The 26,547-nt window shown below is 47.1% G+C and overlaps 1 protein-coding gene across 1 annotated transcript in view; it reads right to left on the bottom strand.

The window, feature by feature from the left end:
- The window catches only part of cusr (Copper-only SOD repeat protein), a 148,261-nt gene that overhangs the window by 20,738 nt on the left and 100,976 nt on the right, over nucleotides 1–26,547 (bottom strand). Inside the window, exons 6-8 of the mRNA XM_038822235.1 lie at nucleotides 21,194–21,332; nucleotides 14,960–15,083; nucleotides 2,126–2,250 (exon numbers count right to left, since the gene is read on the bottom strand). Of these exons, the coding sequence (XP_038678163.1) occupies nucleotides 2,126–2,250; nucleotides 14,960–15,083; nucleotides 21,194–21,332 (388 nt within the window). The remainder of the gene's footprint in view (nucleotides 1–2,125; nucleotides 2,251–14,959; nucleotides 15,084–21,193; nucleotides 21,333–26,547) is intronic.

Genomic DNA, 26,547 nt, shown 5'->3' on the forward strand with positions numbered 1-26,547 from the left:
GTTTGCAGATGACACAAAGGTTGGTGGAATTGCGGATAGCGATGAGGACTGTCAGAGGATACAGCAGGATTTAGATTGTTTGGAGACTTGGGCGGAGAGATGGCAGATGGAGTTTAATCCGGACAAATGTGAGGTAATGCATTTTGGAAGGTCTAATGCAGGTAGTGAATATACAGTGAATGGTAGAACCCTCAAGAGTATTGACAGTCAGAGATCTAGGTGTACAGGTCCACAGGTCACTGAAAGGGGCAACACAGGTGGACAAGGTAGTCAAGAAGGCATACAGCATGCTTGCCTTCATTGGCCGGGGCATTGAGTATACAAATTGGCAAGTCATGTTGCAGCTGTATAAAAACTTAGTTCGGCCACACTTGGAGTATAGTGTTCAATTCTGGTCGCCGCACTACCAGAAGGATGTGGAGGCTTTAGAGAGGGTGCAGAAGAGATTTACTAGGATGTTGCCTGGTATGGAGGGCATTAGCTATGAGGAGAGGTTGAATAAACTTGGTTTGTTCTCACTGAAACGACGGAGGTTGAGGGGCGACCTGATAGAGGTCTACAAAATTATGAGGGGCATAAACAGAGTAGATAGTCAGAGACTTTTCTCCAGGGTAGAGGGGTCAATTTCTAGGGGGCATAGGTTTAAGGTGCAAGGGGCAAGGTTTAGAGGGGATGTACGAGGCAAGTCCTTTACACAGAGGGTAGTGGGTGCCTGGAACTCGCTGCCGGAGGAGGTGGTGGAAGCAGGGACGATAGTGACGTTTAAGGGGCATCTTGACAAATACATGAATAGGATGGGAATAGAGGGATACGGACCCAGGAAATGCAGAAGATTTTAGTTTAGACAGGCAGCATGGTTGGCACAGGCTTGGAGGGCCGAAGGGCCTGTTCCCGTTCTGTACTTTTCTTTGTTCTTTGTTGATGTGAGGTTTTGGTAAATAAAATGTTGGAATCCTTCTTATTTTTCCCCTTAATTTCCCCTTTCTTGTATTTTGCCATTATCATTTTTGATCCATGGATAATTAATAGACATGTGTCTTTAAGTCATGCAGCAAAGAGAAGTGAGGAATTCTGAAGTTACAGGAGAGAACACTCTGCCAGCCTCTGCTAGTTTAAACAGTAGCTTTAGAATTTTTGGCACGAGAGAGAGATTGGGTGGCACTCAAGTTTATTTGGTTGGCTGGTGGCCACTGAATTGACTATACTCTGCCCGGTAACATGTGGTGATTGGATCCTATCCCAGTGGGATGGTTCTCAGAGACCTGAGGGAGCAGCTGAGTCCTAGACACCCAGCGACAAGGTCCTGCTGTCTCTCCCTCTCCAGGATGTGCTGTACTCCTGAAGCTGCAGATGAATCTACCGGGAAACCATTACAGGTTGCAAACAGAGAGTAACCTGTTCTATCTCTCTCGCCAGAAAGGCTGCGAGTGTTGTATTTCTGAAACTACAAAAAGTTGAATGAATCTACAGCATATCCTTGAACTGAAAGCAAAGTTTGAAGAGGAAAAGGGTGCTAAAAACCACCATCTGAAACAAAGACTATTTTTTTCCTTTCACTTATTATTTCTTACCCCTTCCTTACCCTCTGTGTTTGTCTGTTTTGTGTGTGTGTTGTGGATGGGGGGTGGAAGTTAAGGCAGGGAATTAGATCACGGTTAACCAGTTGTATTTGCTGCATATTTCATTACAGTTCTTGTTATTGATAAAAAGTAATTGTGTTTACATTTACAAACCTGGTGACTGTAATTATTGGGCAGCCAAGAGCCAAAGGCCTTGGGTATTTTTCTAAGAATTATTGGTTAACTCACTTGTGTGAGACTCCGGGTCAAGTGGGCTGGAATTGACTGTGCACTAGCTCAGGGTGTTGTAACAAAAAGGATTGCTGTGTTTGATGATATTACTCTGGAGATAGCAGCAACAATAACCAATACTTAGATGGTCCATTTAATTTAACCAGACATCCAAAAGAACTTCCCAGGGGTGGGAAAGGAATAAATTCAGACACCATGCTAGGATTGGGAGAATAGCAGAACTAAAAGAGAAGGCTCATTGTGATGCCTATAGAATACTTTCTGTTCTCACAAAAGTACTGCAGTTGTTAAATAGAACATGTTTGAGAGCTTGCCTGCCATGTAGAAGCTGACTTCCTGGCATCCCTTTGTGTTGGGTGCCGTTGGGCTCCCTGGTAATATCGTCATTCTCCAGACAGCAATCCCCAGAACTTCAGCAACGGTACTGCGGAACTCATACCTAGAAAGACAAATTCCTTTCGTTTGTTAAAATGTACAATTTGTGACACATCCTGATCGTCAAACACCAAACTGTCAGGCACGAGGCTGTGAATTTACATTGACGAGGGACTGGATGGAGATTTCCTGAATGTGTTCCACATGAGCATTATAGCTGATGGAGCTGAACATCAAATCTGACTGGATATATCCAAGCTGTTTTTGTTAAACACTAACTTCAGCTAAGACGGCAAAAGACATGACTTCAAGATGGTAAGATGAGTAATAATAGAATGTTTCCATGGGCCACTGATAAGGCTCAAACTTAAGATAATTACATAAAGAATAAGTGAGTTAAAAATACTTTTTACACAGAGATAGTTAGAATATAGAGTTCTTTAAAAAAAAATAATTGGTAGACTCCACACAAAGAGAATTAATTATTTGAACTGTTAAAGGTGTGGGGTGTGAGCAGGAGAATTTCATTATGGCCATCATTTACATATTAAACAGGCCTAATCTCAATTTTAGGCCCCAGACATCAAATTAGCTGCAGGACATCCCATTGCTCAATTGGCGTGCTTTGAATCCAATTCACACCCCAAACACTGTGGGCGGGATTCTCCGGACCCCCAGCCGCGTGTTTCTCGGCACCGTGCCATTTGTTGGCGGTGGGATTCTCTCTTCCTGCCGCTTGTCAATGGGATTTCCCATTGGAGTCACCCCACGTTGCCGGGAAACCTGGGGGGTGCGCTGCCAGCGGGAACAGCAAATCCCAATGGCAGGAGAATTCTGGCCTGTGAAAATGCATACCAATTGCCTGTCCTGTGGGTTGGATCACTTTTTTGGCAAATCTGCTTTTAGTCCGAGGCAGTAAGCATCACTCTAACGTGCAGATTCCCGAGGTACCTGAGGCTTTGGGATTCAATCTCTTCGCCTCGTGCGAGCGCCGTTTAGCACTTGTCCCCACAAACGGGGACCAGACGGAGCAGCACTCATGTGGGGGCTCCAAGGGGATTGGAGGCCCCCCAGCTGCATGCCCTTTGGCCAGGGTGGTACCCTCCTATGTTGGGTTCAGACTGGGAGGAGGTGTCCCGATCTCTCACTACAACGGGTTAGTTACGGCGAGCGGAGATCCCCGTTGCAAAAAACGAGGCTCTGTGCGGCCTAGGCCATGCGTTCCCCGTTCAGGCCCCTTATTCAACACGAGTTGTGTTGAATAGCCATTTGTTTCTTGGCACTGCACTCGCTAGGGAACTTTGTTCCCTTTTGGGAAGATCACGCTCTAAGATTCTATGGCACAATTTCAAAAAAGATCAGGGGCATTCTCCCCAGTGTCCCGGCTAATATTTATTCTTCAAACAATATCATTAAAAAAACAGGTTTTGTGGGCATTACATGATTGTTGTTTTTGGGAGCTTGCTATGTGCAAATTAGATGTTATGTTTCGTTTCCAACAATACAATAGTGACTACACTTCAAAACTACCCTACTCTACAAACGGCTAGTATCTTACACACACTAAAGACAGAAACCACTAGATTATATTCAGGATCTCTGAACAACTGATTTGCTGATATCGTGAGATTAAATAGACCGAGTGAGAGAAGGTTTGTATGGAGCATAAACCCCAATAGTTTGGTCAAAAGTATTGGTGCTGAATATTTTATGTCTTTCTTAGTCGACGTGAAATCAATGCAAAATGCTGGGAATTTATAGTAGGTCAATCAAAATATTTAAAAAGAAAATAAGAATGACGGCTTCACCAGATTGATTCCGGGGATGAAAGGGTTGACGTACGAGGAGAGATTAAACAGTTTGGGCTCATACTCTCTGGAGTTTAGAAGGATGAGAGGGCATCTGATTGAGGTGTATAAAATACAAAAAGGGATTGATAAAGTAAACGTAGACCAAATGTTCTTCCCCATTGTAAGACAATCTAGAATGAGAGCTGACAGATATAGGTTGAGAGGCGGTAGATTTAGAACTGAGATGAGGAGGAACTACTTCTCGCAGATGGGGGTGGATTTGTAGAACTCGCTGTCCCATAGTGCAGTGGAATCTGAATCATTAAATGGTTTCAAGAAGGAGATCGATATATTTCTAATTTTAAAAATAATAATAATAATCTTTATTATGGGTTGAAGGGATATGGGGAACAGGCAGGGAGGTGGATTTGAGACCAGGGAGAGAACAGCCATGATCTGATTGAATGGCGGAGAAGGGGCTGAACTGCCTACCTATGATCCTAATTCCTATGTTCTTATGTTTCAGGTACGTAACTTCAGATTTGAAGAAAGGGAGGCATTTGAGTAAGGCTGGAAAGGAATAGAGTGCAAGGTGGGCAGAGCAGAAAAGGAAAATGACAGTGAGGTAGGAAATAGAACATACAGTGCAGAAGGAGGCCATTCGGCCCATCGAGTCTGCACCGACCCACTTAAGCACTTAATTCCACCCTATCCCCGTAGCCCAATAACCCCATCTAACCTTTTTGGTCATTAAGGGCAATTTATCATGCCCAATCCACCTAACCTGCACGTTTTTGGACTGTGGGAGGAAACCGGAGCACCCGGAGGAAACCCTCGCGGACACGGGGAGAACGTGCAGACTCCGCACAGACAGTGACCCAGCGGGGAATCGAACCTGGGACCCTGGCGCTGTGAAGCCACAGTGCTATCCACTTGTGCTACCGTGCTGCCCACAAAATGGGGGTGGGGAGGGGTAGTTTCCGGTCATTCTCGCCAGCGAGATCTTCCGGTCGTGCAGACGGCGAACCCGGCGGTATGCGGTTGGATGCAATGGGAAATCCCATTGACAGCGGCGGAACAGGAGGATCCCGCCACTGGCCAATGGCGGACCGCCTCCCTCCACGGAGAAACCGGGCCTGCGTGAAAATTCCCCTGGGTCCAATGACCTGCAAAGGTTACTGATGTGAAGTGCTTCACCAAGTCTTCTTTGGTTTGGTACGTCAGTTCTCAAGCTTGAAAAATTGCTCAGTGGGTAATATTGATGCCAATTCGGGTCACATATTTGCCCAGCAATATACAACCAACACAGAACTTAAGACTGATGTCCTCAATTGACATCTAGAACCGGGAACATAGCTATTCATTCAACATTAACTGGGCACTTATTTTATGTCGGGTTGGGAGATGACATGAGAGTTCCAGCAGACCAGGGATGTACTTCTGAGGCTGTATAAGGCTCTGGTCAGACCCCATTTGGAGTATTGTGAGTGGTTTTGGGCCCCGTATCTAAGGAAGGATATGCTGGCCTTGGAAAGGGTCTGGAGGAGGATCACAAGAGTGATCCCTGGAATGAAGAACTTGTCGTATGAGGAACGTTTGAGGACTCTGGGTCTGTACTCGTTGGAGTTTAGAAGGATGAGGGGGGATCTTATTGAAACTTACAGGATAATGCGAGGCCTGGATAGAGTGGACGTGGAGAGGATGTTTCCATTTGTAGTAAAAACTAGAACCAGAGGACACCATCTCAGACTAAAGGAACGATCCTTTAAAACAGAGATGAGAAATTTATTTAGCCAGAGGGTGGTGAATCTGTGGAACTCTTTGCTGCAGAAGGCTGTGGAGGCCAAATCACTGAGTGTCTTTAATACAGGGATAGGTTGGTTCTTGATTAATAAGGGAATCAGGGGTTATGGGGAGAAGGCAAGAGAATGGGGATGAGAAAATATCAGCCATGATTGAATGGCGGAGCAGACTTGATGGGCCGAGTGGCCTAATTCTGCTCCTATGTCTTATGGTCTCAATACTCTGGTGCCTGAGCCCAAACTTGCTTCAAGCACCATTCTCCCGATACTCCTGTCCTCACTGAACTGCTTTGGGTCCAGGCCTCAACACCTCTAAATTAAAATTATAATCCTTGTATTTAGCCCCAGCATGTTCTTTCATTTCATACCTCTAGCCTCCTCCAGCCACAAGCCCCCATTGCCATAATTCTTTATTTCTATGACTGACTTCACCTCTTGCTTATTCTGCCATCTCTTCAACCCGCCATTGACAACTGTGCCTTCAGATGCATGGATCTCATTCTCTGGAATTTTGTCCCTAACCATTTTGCCTCAGCACCTCTTATTTCTCCTTTAGGTAAGGTAAAGTCACCATAGTCCCAGATGACCACAGACAGCATTCCCCTACGAGGGTGGGAGGTGAGTGGAGGTAATTTAACCTGAGGGTCACCCAGACCTCAGGCGAGGGGCAAGATTGAGAAGGTAGGGCCTTCATGAATAACCTTAGCCAGTACGGGGACTGAACCCACGCTGCTGGCCTAGCTCTGCATCACAAACCAGCTGTCCAGCCCACTTGGCCAACAAAGCTTTTTGTTGCTCTTCTTAATATTTCTCTCTTTGGATCCACAACCATTTTGGATTGATTATACCTCTGTGAAGATCCTTAGGATATTTCCCTCTGCTCAATGCAAATTGTTGTGCCCACAACTAGTGGGGCGGTTCAATCTCCCGCACCATATGGTGTTAAGCACGTTTAATATATTAAGTGTTCATAAAAAATTAATATCAATGCATGAAAGCAAATGTGTAAACATCTGCATGGCAATAAATACACCATCTGCTACAAAACCAATCTCCCCACTGGCTGACATTAATTAGAACTTATTCGGGGAACCAAGCAAAACTAACATTTATTGAACTGGTGCTGCCATTTTATGAGTACTATTTTTGACTTTTTCAGTTTAGTAATGTTGGTTTCATTATAAATAAATCAGGAATAGAAATTGGGTAAAGCACAATGTGGTATATTCACGCCACACAGAAAGCAGAAGGACAATTAAAAATAAAATAATTGGGCAGAATTTTCCACTCTGGAGACAAGCACAGTGGCGGGTGAGAATATCAAAGTAATTCTTGCTGGATGGATTTCCACGCCAGCCCTTCCACTTTTCAGCTCATTTTGTTATGCATCAGTGAGGAGCTTGTCAAATCCCAAGGCGGGACAGACAGGGATTTGCTCGTCCCATCATAATCTCATGGGGTCAAAGGTCCTGACGCCTTACATAAAGGGCACCCAAACACACTTTCACTCACTGCAGGCCAGGTGTCAGCTGAAGGTCTAAATTAGGATGGTGGCCAAAAGAAACCTTCTGCTCCATGGTTCAATGGAGCCACCCTGGAGAAACTCCCCCAGGCCACCCTGGAAAGGCGGGAGGTCCCCTTTCCTTGAGATTGGAGCATGAAGGTCAACCATCCTGATAACACTGGCCTGGGAGGAGAGCACCATGGCCCACAAAAAAGGACTGCCCTGCAGTGACAAAAAAGAATGAATGATTTGATCTTCTCCGCCAAGGTAAGTGAACCTTCTCACTCCAAATTCCCTCTCTCATCAGTCAGTCCAAGGGTTAGACTCCACAGGGATGTCACACGCAACCAGCAAATGGGACATCAGCACTGATTGTCTGCCAGCTACTTTAAGAACCCCACCTCATGGGATCTTCCATTACTGGGGAGGGCTTAGCACAGGAATCATGGATACTTACCTCTGGTCACTGTCTGTGTGGAGTTTTCACACTCTCCTCGTGTCTGTGTGGGGTTCCTCCGGGTGCTCCGGTTTCCTCCCACAGTCCAAAGATGTCCAGGTTCAGTGGATTGGCCATCCTAATTTGCTCCTTAGTGTCAGAAAGGTAGGGTAGGGTTACGGGGTGGGGTGAGGGTAGTTGACCTAGGTACGGAGTGGGTCGATGGGCTGATTGGCTCCTTCTGCACTGTCGGTATTTTATGAATCTATGAAAGCTGACAGTCAATTCAGTTACCTTTCTGCAGGACAAATTTCCCACAGCAAAATGGAGAGGTCGAAAACCAGATTGAGGACCATCTCCCTGCACAAAGAACAGACTGCAGAGCTTCTTGCATGGAAGGCGTGATCAGCCATCTCATAAAGGAAGATGGTCGTGGTCGTTGGAGGTCAATCATCTCAGCTCCAGTACATCACTGCAGTAGTTCTTCAGGGTAGTGTCCTCGGCCCCACCATCTTCAGCTGCTTCATCAATGATCTGTCATCCATCAGAAGGTCAGAAGTGGGGATGTTTGCGGATGACTGCACAATGTTCAGCATCATTCGCGACTCCTCCGATAATGAAGAAATCCATGTCCAAATGCAACAAGACCTGGACAATATCCAGGCTTGGGCTGACAAGTGGCAAGTTACATTCGCGCCACACAATGACCATATTCTATAAGAGTGGATCTAACCATTGCCCCTTGACATTCAATGGCATTACCATCGCTGAATCCCCCACAATCAACATCCTGGGGGTTACCATTGATCAGAAACTAAACTGGACTAGCCACATTAACACTGTGGCTACCAGGGCAGGTCAAAGGCGAGGAATCCTACGGTGAGTAACTCACCTCCTGACCCCCCCAAAGCCTGTCAACCATCTACAAGGCACAAATCAGGAGTGTAATGAAATACTCTCCACTTGCCTGGATGAGTGCAGCTCCAGCAACACTCAAGAAGCTCAATACCATCCAGAACAAAACAGCCCACTTGATTGCTCCTCCTTCCACAAACATTCAAACCCTCCAACCCTGACAAAACGTGGCAGCCTTGTGTAACAGCTACAAGATGCACTGCAGTAACTCACCAAGGTTCCTTAGTCAGCACCTTCCAAAACCCATGACCACTACCACCTAGAAGGACAGGAGCAGCAGATACTTGGGAACCCCACCACCTGGAGATTCCGCTCCAAGTCACTCACCATCCTAACTTGACAATATATCGCCGTTCCTTCACTGTTGCTGGATCAAAATCCTGGGGACCCCCCCCCCCCCAACAGCACAGTGGGTATACCTATGCCTGAAGGACTGCAGTGGTTCAAGAAGGCAACTCACCACCACCTTCTGAACGGCAACTCTGGATGGGCAATAAATACTGGCCAAACCAGCGATGCCCACATCCCGTAAATGAATTTTTTAAAAGCCCCAACGCACTATGGGAGGGTCCCCAGATCCCTCAACCTCCCAAAACCCTCGCAGGCCACCCCAAGCCCAATAGCCAGAGCACAAAAAAGGCCAGCTCCTTGCATCTCGCAGTGCCACCTGGGCAGATTGGCAGTGACAGGTTGGCACCCAGGTGACACTGCCAGGGTGCCACTGCCAGGGTGTCCATGTGGCACCAGCAGTGCCAGGGTATCACCCTGCCCACAGGGCATGCACCTGGGGGCCCTCCAATTCCCTGGGAGACGCCCAGGAATGCCGTTCCGTCTGGTCCCCATTAGTGGAGACAAGTTGTTTTTCCAAAAAATATACTTTATTCAAAAAATCTCTAATAAACATTACAGAACATTTCAAATTGTCTTGACTGTACATTTCCATCAAAGTTACACATTCACTTGTCTTTCTTCCATTCAATTGGGATGACATTACACACATATCCTTCTTTATGTTACAGTTTTTCTTAAATATTGACATTGTCTTGTTTCTTTTATGGTGTGGAGATTCCGGCGTTGGACTGGGGTGAGCACAGTAAGAAGTCTTACAACACCAGGTTAAAGTCCAACAGGTTTGTTTCAAACACGAGCTTTCGGAGCACGGCTCCTTCTTCAGGTGAAGAAGGAGCCGTGCTCCGAAAGCTCGTGTTTGAAACAAACCTGTTGGACTTTAACCTGGTGTTGTAAGACTTCTTACTTGTTTCTTTTATACATTGGAGTATTGAAGACCCGGGCCGAGGGGTTTTACACTGTTACCGACCCCTCGGTGTACATTTGCTGGTAAGACCTTACACAGTGGTCTTTCCCCATTGCGCCTTGGCGGCAGCTGCCCCAAGCTTGAGTGCGTCCCTCAGCACGTAGTCCTGGACCTTGGAATGTGCCAGTCTGCAACATTCGGTCGAGGACAATTCTTTGCACTGGAAGATCAGCAAGTTTCGGGCAGACCAAAGAGCGTCTTTCACCGAGTTGATGACCTTCCAGCAGCAGTTGATGTTTGTTTCTGTGTGTCTCCCTGGAAACAGTCCGTAGAGCACAGAGTCCTGTGTCACAGAGCTGCTCAGGATGAACCTTGACAGATACCACTGTATCTCTCTCCAGACCTTCTTTGCAAAGGCACATTCCACAAGGAGGTGGGTGACCATCTCATTTCCCCCACAGCCACTCCGAGGGCAGCGTGCAATGGTGCTGAGCCTTCGGGTGTACATGAAGAATCTGACGGGGAGGGCCCTTCTCACTACCAGCCAAGCTGGGTCTTGGTGCTTGTTTGTAAGTTCTGGTGATGAGGCGTTCTGCCAGATGACTCTGACAATCTGCTCAGGGAACCATTCAACGTCCTCCACAGTCTCCTTTTCCCTGAGGGCCTCGAGGACATTACGTGCTGACCACTGCTTCATTGCCTTGTGGTTAAAGGTGTTTTTCTTCGGAGTGGAGCGGCAAGGATCGAAGTGGGAGCAGCGGGGAACCCAGGCCGGGCGGCCAAGCATGGCGGACGGCGGGGACCGGGGAGCGGAGGCTCACTGGCCAAGGGAGGAGCAGATGGAGTTTTTCAAGAACTGCTTCGCCGAGCTGAGGAGGGACACGCTGGACCCGATGAGAGCGGTGATGGACCGAATGGTCGAGACACAGGCGGCCCAAGGGAAGGCGCTCAGGGAGGTCGAGGCGAAGCTCTCCAGTCAGGAAGGCACGGTAACGGAGCTGGAGCACGAGGTGGAGGAGATGAACGCCCATCAGAGGAGGATGCAGGAACAACTTGAAGAGCTGGGGAACAGAGCCAGGAGGCAGAATTTACGAATCGTTGGCCTCCCCGAGGGCTGCGAGGGGTCTGATGTGGGCGCATACGTGACGGGTATGCTTGAGGCGCTGATGGGACCGGAGGCCTTCCCTCAACCCCTGGAGTTGGATGGGGCACATAGAGCCCCCGCAAGGAAGCCCAGGACGGGCGACCGACCGAGGGGCTTGGTGGTCCGCTTTCACCGGCTTGCTGACAGGGAACGTGTGCTGCGATGGGCCAAGGCGGAGAGGAGCAGCAGATGGGAGAACTGCGAGGTGCGCATTTACCAGGACTTGGGAACGGAGCTGGCCAAGAGGCGTGCAGGATTCATCAAGGTAAAGGCAGCCCTCTACAAAAAGGAGGTGAGGTTTGGAATGCTATATCCTGCAAAGCTTTGGGTTACGTTTGAGGAACTCCACTACTACTTTGAGACACCAGAACAGGTTTGGACCTTTATTAAAGACAAGAAGCTGGACTTGAACTAATGGGCACTGAGTTCTTTCAGTGCTGTACAGTGGCGGCGGCCTGTTAACTTAAAATTGCTCTGATTAGGACTTTTACTAAAAAAAAGAAGCTGGACTGGAACTAAAGGACTCGGGGCTTTCAGACATTTTGTGTGGCGGCGGTTTGTTAAACTATCCTGTACTGTAATGTTTTATCCAAGATTGTTTTCAGCCTGGACAGAGAGTGGGGGCTGGAGGGCGCACTGTTTAGGGTCCTTTGGGGGGATTGCAATGGGGGGGGGGGATTGCAATGGGGGGGGGGGGGGGGGGCCTGTGCTTGGTACCTTTTGGTGCGAGATTGGGGCCTCTGATAGGGGGATGGGCTAGGGGCTAGTCACGGGACTTGAAAGGGCTCGGTGGGATACAATTAGGTTAATGGGTCCCTGGCGTGTGGGGGGAGGGCCTGAGCGCTGGGACGGGAGACAGGTAGGCGCCAAGGGCAGGGGTCAGTGTGACTAGCGTAGGTCAGGGGGCACCAGGGAGATCGGAGGGGGGGCGGGGCGGGCTAGGGCCAAGCGCAGGGCTGACCTGGCAGGTCAGGCCTGGGGGAGTAGGGGAGACCAGGCGGAGGGGGGCAGGGAGGGGGAAGAGGGTTAGGGCCACGTTAGTTTAGTTGAACACGTGTGGCATGGGCAAACAGAGCTGGCAGGGAAAGTGCCTTATGGAAGGATCTTTGGCTTCAACACTTATTAACATGTTTATTCTTTCCCACTGTTCGTTTTCACTATGTTAAGGCTCTTTGCACAGGGCCATTTTTCGCTCTGTAACTGTTACAAATTTGTGTTAAATAAAAAACCTCAACAAAAAAAAAAGGTGTTTTTCTTCAAAAAGACAAGTACTGCACGGCGCTCACCCGACATCTCCAAGGCAAAGGGAGATTGATCCCACGCCTCGGGTAACTCAGGAGTCGGCATATTAAAGTGAGACTAGCTGTCTCACTTTAATATGCAGATTTTCAAAAAAGTCATCCCGCCCTCAATCTCGTGAGGCGTTGTGAGCTGGGTAGATCCTGGGAGCAGGGTCTCCTTGCTTCTGTCAGCCACGCTGCGCCGCACCGAGCTGCTTTTCGGGCGCAGCATGGTGTTTGATCATGCCTAATGTAACAAAAACCTCAATACAAGATAGAAGTCTTACAACACCAGGTTAAAGTCCAACATGTTTGTTTCAAACACTAGCTTTCGGAGCACTGCTCCTTCCTCAGGTGAATGAAGAGGTATGTTCCAGAAACATATATATAGACAAATTCAAAGATGTCAGACAATGCTTAGAATGTTGAGCATTTGCAGGTAATTGAATCTTTACAGATCCAGAGATAGGGGTAACCCCAGGTTAAAGAGGTGTGAATTGTCTCAAGCTAGGACAGTTGGCTGCGAAGAAGATGTCGTAGTTTCTCCGCTCCGGGGAAGTACTACGGAGCGGAGCGGGAAACTACGACATCTTCTTCGCAGCCTTCAAGACATCATCGATGAAGATGAATATCTTGCCAAGGTCATCCCCATACCCCCACTACTTGCCTTCAAACAACCGCGCAACCTCAAACAAACCATTGTTTGCAGCAAACTACCCAGCCTTCAGAACAGCGACCACGACACCACATAACCCTGCCACGGAAATCTCTGCAAGACATGCCAGATCATCGACATGGATACCACCATTACACGTGAGAACAACACCCACCAGGTTCGCGGTACATACTCGTGCGACTCGCCAACGTTGTCTACCTCATACGCTGCAGGAAAGAATGTCCCGAAGCGTGGTACATTGGCGAGACCATGCAGACACTGCGAAAACGAATGAACGGACATCGCGCGAGAATCACCAGGCAGGAATGTTCCCTTCCAGTCGGGGAACACTTTTTCAGTCAAGGGCATTCAGCCTCTGATCTCTGGGTAAGCGTTCTCCAAGGCGGCCTTCAGGACGCGCGACAACGCAGAATCGCTGAGCAGAAACTTATAGCCAAGTTCCGCACATGAGTACGGCCTCAACCGGGACCTGGGATTCATGTTGCATTACATTCACCCCCCACCATCTGGCCTGGGTTTGCGAAATCCTACCATCTGTCCTGGCTTGAGACAATTCACACCTCTTTAACCTGGGATTACCCCTATCTCTGGATCTGTAAAGACTTAAACACCTGCAAATGCTCGCATTCTAACCATTGTCTGGCATCTTTGACTTTGTCAATATATATGTTTCTGGAACCTACCTCTTCATTCACCTGAGGAAGGAGCATGGCTCCGAAAGCTAGTGATTTGAAACAAACCTGTTGGACTTTAACCTGGTGTTGTAAGACTTCTTACTGTGCTCACCCCAGTCCAACACCGGCATCTTCACATCATAATAAAAAGTAGTGAGTGCAGATTTTAGAGAAGTTCATGTTTGAAAAGTTAGATATGGATAATGCAATAGATACAATGGCGGAATTTTCCGGCCTTTGGAATTCTCTTTGCCACTGCGCAACACCCCCACCTTCAGGAATTTCCAGGCGGCATGTGGTGGCTTTATTGGGAAATCCCACTGACAAGCGACGGGAAGAGAGAATCCCGCCACTAGCGAACGGCGTGCCACCGATAAACACGTGGCTGGGGGACACAGAGAACCCTGCCCAATATATTTGATTTCCAAAAGGTCTTTGATAAGATACCATATTTGCTTACGATGACACCACATGGGGTCAGATAACAAGTAGCAAAATGGATAGCTGGCTACAAAACAGAAAAGCGAGAAATGGATTTAGAGGCAGTTACTCACAACAGGTTAAAAGTAGGAAGTGGCTTTCTATAAGAATTGGTCAAGTGGCCACTGTTATTACACAAGTCATTTGGACTCAGGAATACAAACTACAATCTCAGAATTTGTGGACAAACTATAATAATACAGATGGGAACTGTGACAATGTACAAGGGCGGGACTGTAGAACAGTGGTTAGCACTGCAGCTTCAGGGGCCCGGGTTCAATTCTGGCCTCAGGTGACTGTGTGGAGTTTGCACTTTCCCCCCTGTGTCTGAGTGGGGTTTCCTCCGGGTGCTCCGGTTTCCTCCCACAGTCCAAAGATGTGCAGGTTAGGCAGATTGGCAAGGTTTTTACAATTAATGAACGATTCCATAGGGTAGACACAGAAAAGGTATTTTCACTTGCGGGGCAGAACAGAACAATAAGCAATAAATACAAGATAATGACCAATAAATCCAACAAGGAATTCAGAAAAAGCTTCTTTGTCCAGAAAATGGGAAGAATGGGGAACATGCTCGCAAGTTGAGGTGACGACATTCATTGCCTATAAGGATAAGTTAGATAAACTCGGGGTGGGGGGAGAAATTAGTAGAAGGATATGATGATGACGTTAGACAAAGAAGATTGAAGGCAGGTTCATATGAACATAAGCATGGTCCTATTGGACCCAGTGACTTATTTCTGTGGTGTAAACACTACGTAATACAATACTTTGTACCATGTAACGTATTCCAACCTTTCCATTTTAGTTCAATTCTTACCTGTTGAATGGGTCCACTTTTAGGAAAGTAAGTGATTTCACAGGATATTCAGCGACAATGTCAGCACAATCCATCAAGGTTTTCTGAGGCCCTTTCTTGTGAATCACCACCGATCTGCCCACAACTAGAAATACAGAAACCGGTTATAACATTTCTCCAAAATCAAATACTGCAGGTGCGGAAATATGAAATAAAAACCGAAAATGCTGGGAAAGCTCAGCAGGTCAAGTACCGTTTGTGGAGAGAGAATCAGGGTTAACGGGCGGGATTTACCGACTACCCCGCCACGTGTTTTTCGACCGATCCCGCCGTTGTCAACCCCTCATCGCCGGGAAACCCGTGCACTGGCGCGGGACCGGAATTTCCTGCCGGCGTGACAAGCCGGTAAATGCTGCCCAACATTTTAGGTCAATGACCTTTCTGTCTCTCACTAATACTGTGTGACGAGCTGGGTATTTCCAACATTCTCTGTCGCTGTAAAACATTACCTGTCCTTTCTTAAATTTGTTTCTGCATTTTTTCCCTTTTCATTCAAACAAGTTCTTTCTATTCAAAAGGTAAAATGTGCATATCCCATCAATGCTGGTTCACCAAGTAATAATTATGTACTCTGCATTTAATATAAGTGGTCTATTTCACAACAGACAGTTCCACAATCAGGAGAAATTGTGTGTAAAGATACCAGTTGGCACTTTGCATCAATGTTTTATTTAGCTTAGGGGTTTTCAGGTGCTGCTTCAACCATGGAATTTTCTTTGGTGGCATGTGGTTAGCACAATTGCTTCATAGCTCCAGGGTCCCAGGTTCGATTCCCAGCTTGGGTCTGTGCGGAATCTGCACGTTCTCCCTGTGTGTGCGTGGGTTTCCTCCGGGTGCTCCGGTTTTCTCCCACAGTCCAAAGATGTGCAGGTTAGGTGGATTGGCCATGCTAAATTGCCCTTAGTATCTAAAATTGCCCTTAGTGTTGGGTGGGGTTATTGGGTTATGGCGATAGGGTGGAGATGTGGGCCTGGGTAGGGTGCTCTTTCCAAGAGCCGGTGCAGACTTGATGGGCCGAATGGCCTCCTTCTGTACTGTAAATTCTATGGTCTATAATCTATGATAAATGATGATCTTGTAACAGCATTGATAATCATCAAATTCACTATTATTATAAAGGATCAATATGGAGGAGAGCATTTCTCTGTTATTGCATGCTGAATTTATGTTGATTTTTATTTAATTATTACATGCGTTATGAAGATGTGTTGTATAAAATATTAATCAGCTCGACATACATTCTTTTATAATGTCAGCAGCTAGACGTTTTGAAAAATGTACAGCTACGATGTTGCATTTGTGAAGGATATGGGCTGCATTTCAGAGAGACACAGAGGCCAGGAGTCCGCTCCATTGCTGCTGCTAACGACAATTTGGCCTTGCCATTTACTGGTTCTCTACTCCCTCCGCTCGTCAATGGGATTTCTCATTGAAACCACCCCGCACCGCCAGGAAACCCATCTCCATCTTAAAAGAGAGACCTCTTATTCTTAAACTATGCCTCCCCCACAAGAAGAAGCATCCTTCTGTTATACTCGCTGCCAAATCCCCTCAGAGTCTTATGTTTCAACAAGATCACCATTCATTCTTATAAACCCAGTTCAAACCCCAATACTGGCTGGGACCGAAACCCCAATATTTTAGTTTATTTTAAGACCTCATAGAAAGAATGACTCTCTCCAGGAGTAATTGCACGAAAAAATAGGGCTTTGGTATTTCTAAAGCAAAACTGTATTATGAATACAATATTAAACTTTTAACTTCACACCCAAAAACAAGTTTACAATTACCCCTTAACACAGCTATAAAATTTACCATTAAACAACAAGAAAAGAAACATACACCACTTAATCCAGCTTAAAGTTAGCAGGGCAGAAAGTAATGCTTGTTTTAATGCTCCAGTTGGAACACCTTCAGACTCTGGCTGAATATCTTCAAATAGCTGCTTCAAGTAGGTTGCTTCAGCCTCTTCCTTGTCTTCAGGCAAGACTACTCTGCTTTAAAATATTATTACTCTTTTTTTTCTAACTCTCCTACTTGGAAAGAATTGTGGACTCAGAGTCAGTCAGATCAGAACTCAGCTCCTCTCTCTCAAAGCTTCCCTGAACTCATTGCCTCTCTGAGCTCCATCCAGCAATGGCCTCATCTCCCCAAGCTGAGCAACACAATCTCTGCAGGCTGAAAATGCACATTAACTCCCAAGGGACTTCCCCAGTCAAACCACTGTGCATTAGCCCAGACTGATAAACACATTCCTTCATCAATGTCATCTGCTAAAAACACCCAGGCTCTTAACTCTGAACTTGTCCCAATATTAAGAAGCCAATATTCCCAAAATCTTCCAATCATCACACAGTTAATTATAAACCTCCCTTTTGAATTCAAAACTGAGTGTCAAACTGAGGATTGAGAAAAAGAGTTCTGATCGGAACACAATAAAAGTTTTAAATAGTAAAATGTTGTTCATCAGCCCCTTCTGTTGGAGCCGACTTTCTTTTAAGGTTATGGATCTCTACGAGGATCTAATAAGATCTGACCCTTCTCAGTACAGTTTAGGTACATTCCTGGGGGGAGCGGAAGGAGGGTGTCGACAGCCGGAGTTCCCTGGTGGTGAAGGAGTTAGGATGAAGTGGGAAAAGTGGGTCTATGTATTATCAAATTGACATAATGTCAAAGGAGTGTCAGGGTGAATATAAAAATTACAAAGGAAAACTTAAAAAGGAAATAAGAGAGGTAAAGAACCAGTGTGAGATTGCATTTGCAGATAACATGAAAGGGAACCTAAAGGTCTTAGCATTAAAAGGGTTGCCATAGCTGAGGTGAGGTTGTTAGGGACCAATGTGGAAACCTATCAGAAAACGCAGAACACGTGGCTGAGGTGCTAAATAAGGACTTACAATGAAGGAGCCAAAATCATCATAAACAAGGAATATGTCAGGTTACTGCATGAGGTAAAAATAAAGAGAAGATATTCGCAAGACCGGTAGTAGTTAAAGTGGATCAATCACCCGTTGCCGATCGATACACCCTAACTTACCGAAGAAAGTACGGTTAGAAATTGTGGGAGTACTGGTCACTGCATTCAAACATTTCTTGGATACAGGGATAAATCTAAAGGACTGGTGGATTACAAAATGTTACATCCTTGTTCAAAAGAAAGAGGATGAACCTGGCAGAAGCTTTTAGAAGCAAAGATTTGGGACTAAATGAATAGCCATTGGGCAAGCATGGGCTAATAAAGGAGGACTAGCATGAATTTGTTACGGGCAAATCATGTTTGGCTAATTCAATTGAGTTTTTGTTGAGAAAATATGGAAGGTAGATGAAAGCAGTACAAAGGTGTTCTGTACGTAAACTTTCAAAATGTGCTCGATACAGTTCCACATGTTCGGCTTGTCAGCAAAGCGGAGTCCCCTGAGATAACAGGAACAGCAGCAGCATGGATACAAAATGTGCTGCAGGATAGAACACAGAGTTGTGGGGCATGGGACATAGGACGAAAGGGAGGTAGAGAATGGTATTCTTTAGAGTTCATGACTATCCTGCTGTTATGGAGGCGCAGGATATAATTATATCATTTCAGAAATATAATTATGAAATTTGTAGATTACACAAAACTTAGAAGTGTATTAAACAGAGTAGAATATAATAGCAGACTTTAATAATAGAGGGATGGGATGATTGGACAATGCCAGATGAAACTTAATGCAAGCCATGTGAGGTAATACAATTTGATAGGGAGAATGAGGGAAGACAAGAAAGGTTCAATTGTACACTTTTAAGCAAGGACAAAGCTACCTGGGGGTGTTCATGCACAAACCTGACATGTTCTGATTACAATTATGCACAAAGGTGGAAGGACAATGCAGCTTATCAAGCATAATAGATCCTGGGATTTACCGAGATCGTTGGGCAAGGTTTATGCTACCGAAGCTGTAGCTTTAGTTATAGGGTCCTTCAGAAAATACCCTTCAGTCCATCAAGTCTGCTCCGGTCAAAAAACACCTAATTTTTCTAATCCTATTTTCTAGCACTTGACTCTTGCCTTGGGATTGCAAGTGCACATGTAAATACTTCTTCAATGTTATGAGGGTCTCTGCTACAACACGCTTTCAGGCAGCGAGTTCCAAACTCCCATTATCCTCTGGGTTAAAAAGCTTTTCCTCCCATTCCCTCTAAACCTGCCGCCCCTTACCTTAAATCTTTGCCCCTTGGTCATTGATCCCACCATCTTGGGGAAACATTTCTTCCTATCTACTCTATCTATGCCCTTTATAATTTTATACATCTCAATCATGTCCCCCCTCAGCCTTCTCTGCTCCAAGGAAAACAATTCAAGTCTTTCCAATTTCTCTTCATAAATAAAACTCTCCGGCCTACGCAACATCCTGGTAGATCTCCTCTGCACCCTTTCCAATGCTATCACATCCCTCCTATAATATGGGTTCCAGAACTGAGCACACTTGGCAGTCCCACCTCTGTTTGAAGGGCCCCATTAGACCCAGTGTTTGCTCTGGGGAGGTGGGAGCCGATAGAGCCAGACTAGGACTAGTCGACCTCAGAAGCAGATCCTAGGTGGCCAAGAAGGCTGGCAAGTGCTGCGGTGGGCTGGTTAGGAAGCTGACCTCAGTTCTCTTGAACTCTGCCCCAATTGTTTTAGAGGTTGTTAGGCCCTTTAGCTCTCCTCTCTCATTCCCCCATTGCAATGCCAACTCACGTCCCCATCCACTCCATGGCCTCTCATATCCCCCACATCACCTCCACAGCCAATAATCCAACATGGGCAAACCTCAGGGGTCATGTGGGGATGACAAAAAGAAACTTCTAACAATCAAGTACAGCTCTTGCTCATAAGCCCTTGTAGTGGGAAAAAAGCCATTAATTAAACCTATTAAATCTTGTGGTTAATCTTTTATAAAACAAATAAACTTCTATCCATACTCCACATCAATATAATACGGTAGCATTGTGGATAGCATAATTGCTTCACAGCTCCAGGGTCCCAGGTTCGATTCCGGCTTTGGTCACTGTCTGTGTGGAGTCTGCACATCCTCGCCGTGTGTGCCTGGGTTTCCTCCGGGTGCTCCGATTTCCTCCCACAGTCCAAAGATGAGCAGGTTAGGTGGATTGGCCATGGTAAATTGCCCTTAGTGTTGGGTGGGGTTACTGGGTTATGGGGATAGGGTGGAGGTGTTGGCCTTGGGTAGGGTGCTCTTTCCAGGAGCCGGTGCAGACTCGATGGGCCGAATGGCCTCCTTCTGCACTGAGGTGAGAGGCTAGGAAGCTCTGAAAGATCAGTTTCAGAGGGGGTTGGGAGCCACCATCTTGGGGAAACGTTTGCCAATTTCTGATGTCTGGCCCCAATTGGCCATGCTGAATTTCCCCTTGGTGCCCAGAGAGTTGCGGTTTCCTCCCACAGTCCAAAGATATGCACGCTAGGTGGATTGGCCATGCTGAATTGCCCCTTGGTGCCCAGAGAGTTGCAGGTTACGTGGAGTTGCAGGGATAGGGCAGGGGAGTGGGCCTAGGTAGGGTGCTCTTTCAGAGTATCGGTGCAGATTCTATTGGCCGAATGGCCTCCTTCTGCACTGCAGGGATTCTATGATTCTATGGATCTGAAATTTCACACCCTGTATTCCTCCATACAAGTTATTGATATTGAAAATGAAAGTCGACATCGGCTGCTCTCCTGTTTTTTGAGAGAGCTGACTGGTGGTGATTTAACCACACCTCAGGTGAGGGGCAAGGTTGAGAAAGAGGGGCCTTCTTGGATAATCTCAGCTGCTGTCGGCGTCGCTCCACATCATGAATCGGCCGCCCAGCCAACTGACCCCAAAATGTTATTGATAAGTAAGTATACCAGTTACATTCTGCAAAGTAAAAGCATGTGTTACACATATAAACCATTTTGATGTCAAAAAGCAAAAAAAGTACTTGTAAGCAGGGGCTGGTTTAGCTCACAGGGCTAAATCGCTGGCTTTTAAAGCAGACCAAGCAGGCCAGCAGCACAGTTCGATTCCCGTACCAGCCTCCCCGGACAGGTGCCGGAATGTGGCGACTAGGGGCTTTTCACAGTAACTTAATTGAAGCCTACTCGTGACAGTAAGCAATTTTCTTTTCATTTCATTTCAAACTCGCACATTCTAATGTTAGTACATTGGCAAACATATGTCTACATATTGGGCATGAACCTACCAGTAAAATCTCCATAAAGTGGCAGATAGACGTCATTTTTCAAATGTCTCTTGAGACTAAGGAAGCCCTGTTTGGATTCTAGGTCGCCCACTTCACAGTGCAAAGGATAGGATGAAGAGCAACTGAACTTGTAGCTGTCCTGCAAAATAAGTGGGGAAAAAAATCAATTCTTGATCAATCCATTTCAAATGATATCCTTAAAACAGTTTAGTTTATTGACCTGCTTCCAACTGATAAACTAAGCAACATTATCTCATTTGGCCACGGTGATATCATGTCACCTACCATGCATGGGAATTAATCTTCCAGTACTTCACAAGGATGTAGAAATTCAGATATGTCCATAAACTACACACCTGAAGAGTGAGGGCCGAGGCTTCGCCTGATATTGGGCTGAGGCCTCAGTTCAGCAGAGCTGACGAGATGCGCACAGCTGCCAGCAAAGCATAAATGAGGAAGGGAAGCGGACAGGCCTGAAAGGGTGTTGTGAGGAAAAGATGGCCACAAGCAATCGGTGGAAATGGGACAATTGTTTGAATGTGGAGTTGAGAAAAGCAAGATCCACATTCAGAGTAAGTATATTTTTAAAACTTGGCCTTATTATTTGCAGCGAACTGGTGCCTGTTGAGCTGTGTGCAGACCCGGTTTTACTGAGTGTCAGTCCCTCAGGGCAAAGTAGAATTGCATTGGGGGCCCCAAATAGGCATTAACCCTTTTAGTTGCACATGAAAATGTCGTTTGGAACTAATCATTGGAACTAATAAGCGAGGGATGAATTTAGGTTACACCCTATTTGTATCCCACAGAATTCATACATAGGTGACTGAACTATTTCAGGCTTGGGAACATCAAACTGATTTTTGGCTTTACCGATATGGCGGGCAGTGCATTACTGGTCTGTAACAAGCAGGCGCTTCCTGTTCACAATACTGGGGCCCAGCAGGTCATTTATTGTCTGAAACGCTGGAACTGTGTGGCTGAATTTCTGGACAATCACGTTAGGAGAGTCGATGGCTGGTGAAAATAGCCGAGCCAGTTAGTCAGCTGTCTCACATAATAGAGTATGGCCGTCAACACATTTATTCGTGTAAACTTCCCTGACTTTTCCCCTGATGGAGTTATTAGCACATAAATTTGTTTCCAGAATTTTTGGGTGAAAACCTGTGGCTTGGAATTCCCGGCCGTTGAGATTCTTTTTTCCCGCCGGCAATACACCCGCACCCGCAGGATTCCCAGTGCCGTGAAGTGGCTTCAATGGGAATCCCATTGACAAGTGGCGGGAAGAACGAATTCCGCAGCCAGTGAATGGTGTGCTGCCAATAATCAGTGGCTTGGGGATGGTAGAATCCCGCCCAGTAACTGGTTTTGCACAGAATTCATACATGGATGATTGAGACAACGGGCTAAATTCTCCGCCTCGCGATGCCGCAAATGTGAACCGCGGAGAATCGTCCGGCCAAAATCGAGTTCCACGCTCAGGGCTGATTTGGGCGCCTTGCTCCCGTCCCTCACTGGCGGTGATACCGAGGTTTGTGCTCCACACTACCGGCAGCATACAAAACCGGCATTTGCATTCTTTCAATGTGATTAGCGGGATGCACACAGAATGCTCCGCCCTTCCGTGATGTTCCGCTCCTCAGGCAGATGTCTCGAGGACGTGAATTACTATAAGTATTTACAAACATGGACTGGGTGCCATGGCAGCGGAGGGAGAGTGGGAGACTAAGATAAACACTGAAAAACTGTTAAAAACTGTCGGGCTTGCCTGGGATGGCTGCCAGGGCCGGGTACAGTGGCAGGTAGTGACTTGGTGCCAAGTCCGTGGACTTGGGGTGTCCCCTCAGGATCGGGGTGGCCTGGCTCAGACCCCCATTTCTGCAGTCTGTCTTTCAAACGCACCCCTTTGGTGCGACTTACAGGCAGCTGCTCACACTGCCGAGTACTGCATGTGTCCTTTCAATGCTCAGAAGGCCTTTGGTCATCTTGGAGCTCACCCAGGCCAGCCCTCTGGGCACCCTCATATCCCAGCTGTATCATCAAGGGCCAAGCTCAAATAGGAGCCCACCAGGTGTTGGCATGCCTCAGACGTGCTGCCCCAGTACAGAGGAAGCAGGGAATCACCAGAACTCACCCCAACCAGAGGACACCCGGCGGCTTTAGAACCCTCCCTGCTTCTCCGCCCGTCTCAGGGCAGAGGACTCATCAGTTAACACCCCCCCCCCCCCCCCCCCCCCCCCCCCCAGATCACCAGCTGTCTCCTCCTGGTGAGGCTGGCAGCGCTGCTTGCCCCTGCCACCACCTCCCAGGCAGTGTACAGGAGGGCAGGCTTGAGTCTGCGGCCCACGCTGGGGAAGAGAGTGTCCCTCCGTTCCTCATTGGAATGGAGCTGTGGGTCCAACTCGGACTCCCGACCTCGGGAGGGGCAGAACATCTCTGAGCCATCTTGGCGGCTGCAGTGAGTCTGTGGTAAGTGGAGCACTTAAAAACAACTCCAGCTGCCAGGCTCTTTGGCGATAACACCAGCCCCAGCGGTTAGAATACCCACTGGGCCAGAAATTGCTCGGAATTCACGCCGGATTAGCGTGTCCTGAATAGCTCCACAAATAACGCCCCTGACGGGAATGTGAACCACGTGCAGTTCAGTCCCAGCATCAACACTTAGGCCAGAATTCTCCGGTCGTTGCGATTCACTTTTCCCGCTGGCAGTGCACAATGCCCATGGGGTTTCTCAGTGGCATCCGATGGTTACAAAGTGGAAATCCTGTTGACTGATGGATTGAATCCCACCGCTAGCGAACGGTGCGCCATCGAGAAACACGTGACTGGAGAATTGGGCCAGAAAACCCCCCAAATCGCCAAACTCAGATTAATGACATTGTCATCAATAAAATAAAATCTGAAAGCTCTGCTTCATTTTATTTTCCAACAGAGGGCCATTCTTCGCACTTGTAATTCTCCTTCCCCAGGTCCCACTGGTAAAACCTTTTTTTTATTTGTAACAGGCTTGCAGAAGTGGAAAACTTTACCTCGTTAGCACCTGTGACTCAGGCTGTGCTGACGTCACTCAGTGATCACTTTGCGGCGAACAGCCACTACTGTCACTTGTTATCCAATTAAATTTGGATGCAGGCACTGTTTGTCATTAATGATTTCCTGCAGTTTCCTGCTGCAAATGTTTCCAAATAACAGTTCAGTAAAATTCTAACATTGTGCACCGTTTCCCGCTGAAAAACAGGAATTTCACACTCGCAAGTTCAGCATGTTTTGTTGCAAGAGCTTGCCAAAGCTGTTACACAGAAACAAGAGCTGTCTCTTTGTGTAAACTGCTGCTTTGCCGATCAGTTGTTGACATTAAAAAGTTCACAGAGTTGATTCTGTAAATGCCAAGAGTAAGATACATAACAGATGGAATCACTTAATAGACCATAACAGGAAGATATATACTTCCATTACCTACACAAACAATAATTTCTGATCCCAGTTCAGGAAATGTACAAACAATAGAGATGGAATCTTGGATCAGAATCTCAGATTGACCGAGTATCACAAACCATATAATAATCTTCTGTGATCATAATACAATAATAGCAATATGATGCTATATCACAAATTTGATCTTGTTGTGATACAATATAATGCAAAGCTTTCCATTTTTTCCTTCATTCTTAAAGTTACAAAGCGTGGATAGGGCAATCCCCTAATCCATCTCATTGCTTGCTCCAAACACAATTCAAATTCAAATTGAAGCCAATTCATCGTCTCCACAAGAGAGACATGCAAGAGCCAAGCTGGCAAGAAAAGGCATCACACCTCATCTTGGGCTCAATCAGGTGCTTGATCTCAGCCATAATCTTTAACAATCTAACAGTAATAATGAGCTCAACGAACAATTCCACTGCTAGCCCCTTAACAGTAGCGGATTCGGTCCAGCTGTGGTGCCAATTTTGCTGTCGTGAAAGTCCACAAATTCTGTGTTGGTGTCAACACTTAGTCTCAGAAATGGAGAATCCCACTGTACTTTTTTCACAAATATCATTGACAAGTCTATTGTATTTCTGTATCTTTTAACAGAATCTTCAACCTCCGGCCAGACGGATGTGCAAATTGTCAAAGTACTTCGGCAATAATTTGCTTCTCCTCCTTAAAATCCTTATCCCCAGCTGTCAATAATACCTCTTTAAAATTCTGTCTGGAGATGATGGCCAGGATTCTCTGAGCCTCCGTGCCGAAATTGCGCTCGGCGCAGGAACGGAGAACGGAGCGTCAGACGCGCGATCGGGTCCGACGCCGGGACGCGAACCTCCGGCGACCAGAGAATTGGCAGCGATCGACGCGGCGCCGGTTGGGGGCCGTTGAAAGAGACCCCCGCGGCAATTCTCCGCGGTCGACCGGTCGAGTTCCCGCCGGCGTGGTTCATGTATGGTTCCACCCGGCGGGAGCTCGGTGTTGCGGCTGCGATGGCCGTGCTGGTGGGGGGGGGTGGGATCAGTCTCTGGGGGGGCCTCCACGACAGCCAGTCCCACAATCGGGGGCCACTGATTGGCGGGCGAGCGCGATCTGGGGCGTGGGCCTACCTTTGACAGCCCGCTGTGTGGGTCCACCATGTCACGCGGGGCCGGTGGGGAAGCGGCCGCTGCGCGTATGCGCGGACCCGCGGACAGATGTGCAGGGCCGCGTGTCGGCAGCCGGAGCTGTGTGGAGCACTCCGCCGCCGCCGTGCTGGCCCTCTATAGGCCACAGAATCGCTGTGCCAAGAGGCCCGTTGGCACCGGTGTGAAACACTCCGGTGTTTACGCCAACGTCAACACTTTGCTGCCCTTTTGAAGAATCCCAGCCGATAGGCCTTGAAGGAATACAATAATGTCCAGAGTGTGTAGATTGTAAATATACAGATCTACCAGAAATAATTGCTTTATCATGCTTCAAGTCCAACTTAATTTGGCCTTTTTCATTGAAGACTTACTTAACAGGGAGCTGGTTTAGCTCAGTTGGCAGGAGAGCTGGTTCATGATGCAGAGTGAGGCCAACAGCGTGGGTTCAATTTCTGTACCAGCTGAGGTTAGTCACAAAAGTCCCATCTTCTCAAACTTGTCCCTCAACTGAGGTGTGATGATCCTCAAGTTAAATCACGAGTCAGCTCTCCCCCTTTGAGGGGGTGGAGCATTCGTAAAACGGCGCCGTCCCCGAGTTCGGCGCAAAAACGGATTCTCCAGCCAATCACAGAACGCGATTTCGGCGTCAGCAATCGGAGAATCCCGCCCACAGCTTTGCACCTGGATACCTCACAAAGACGTCCAATCGGTATAGAACTTTAAGCAAATGAATAACTGACTCCCAGTCAAAAAAGCATTAAT

The sequence above is a fragment of the Scyliorhinus canicula genome, chromosome 16 (assembly GCF_902713615.1).
Source record: "Scyliorhinus canicula chromosome 16, sScyCan1.1, whole genome shotgun sequence".
Taxonomy (NCBI): Eukaryota; Metazoa; Chordata; class Chondrichthyes; order Carcharhiniformes; family Scyliorhinidae; genus Scyliorhinus; species Scyliorhinus canicula.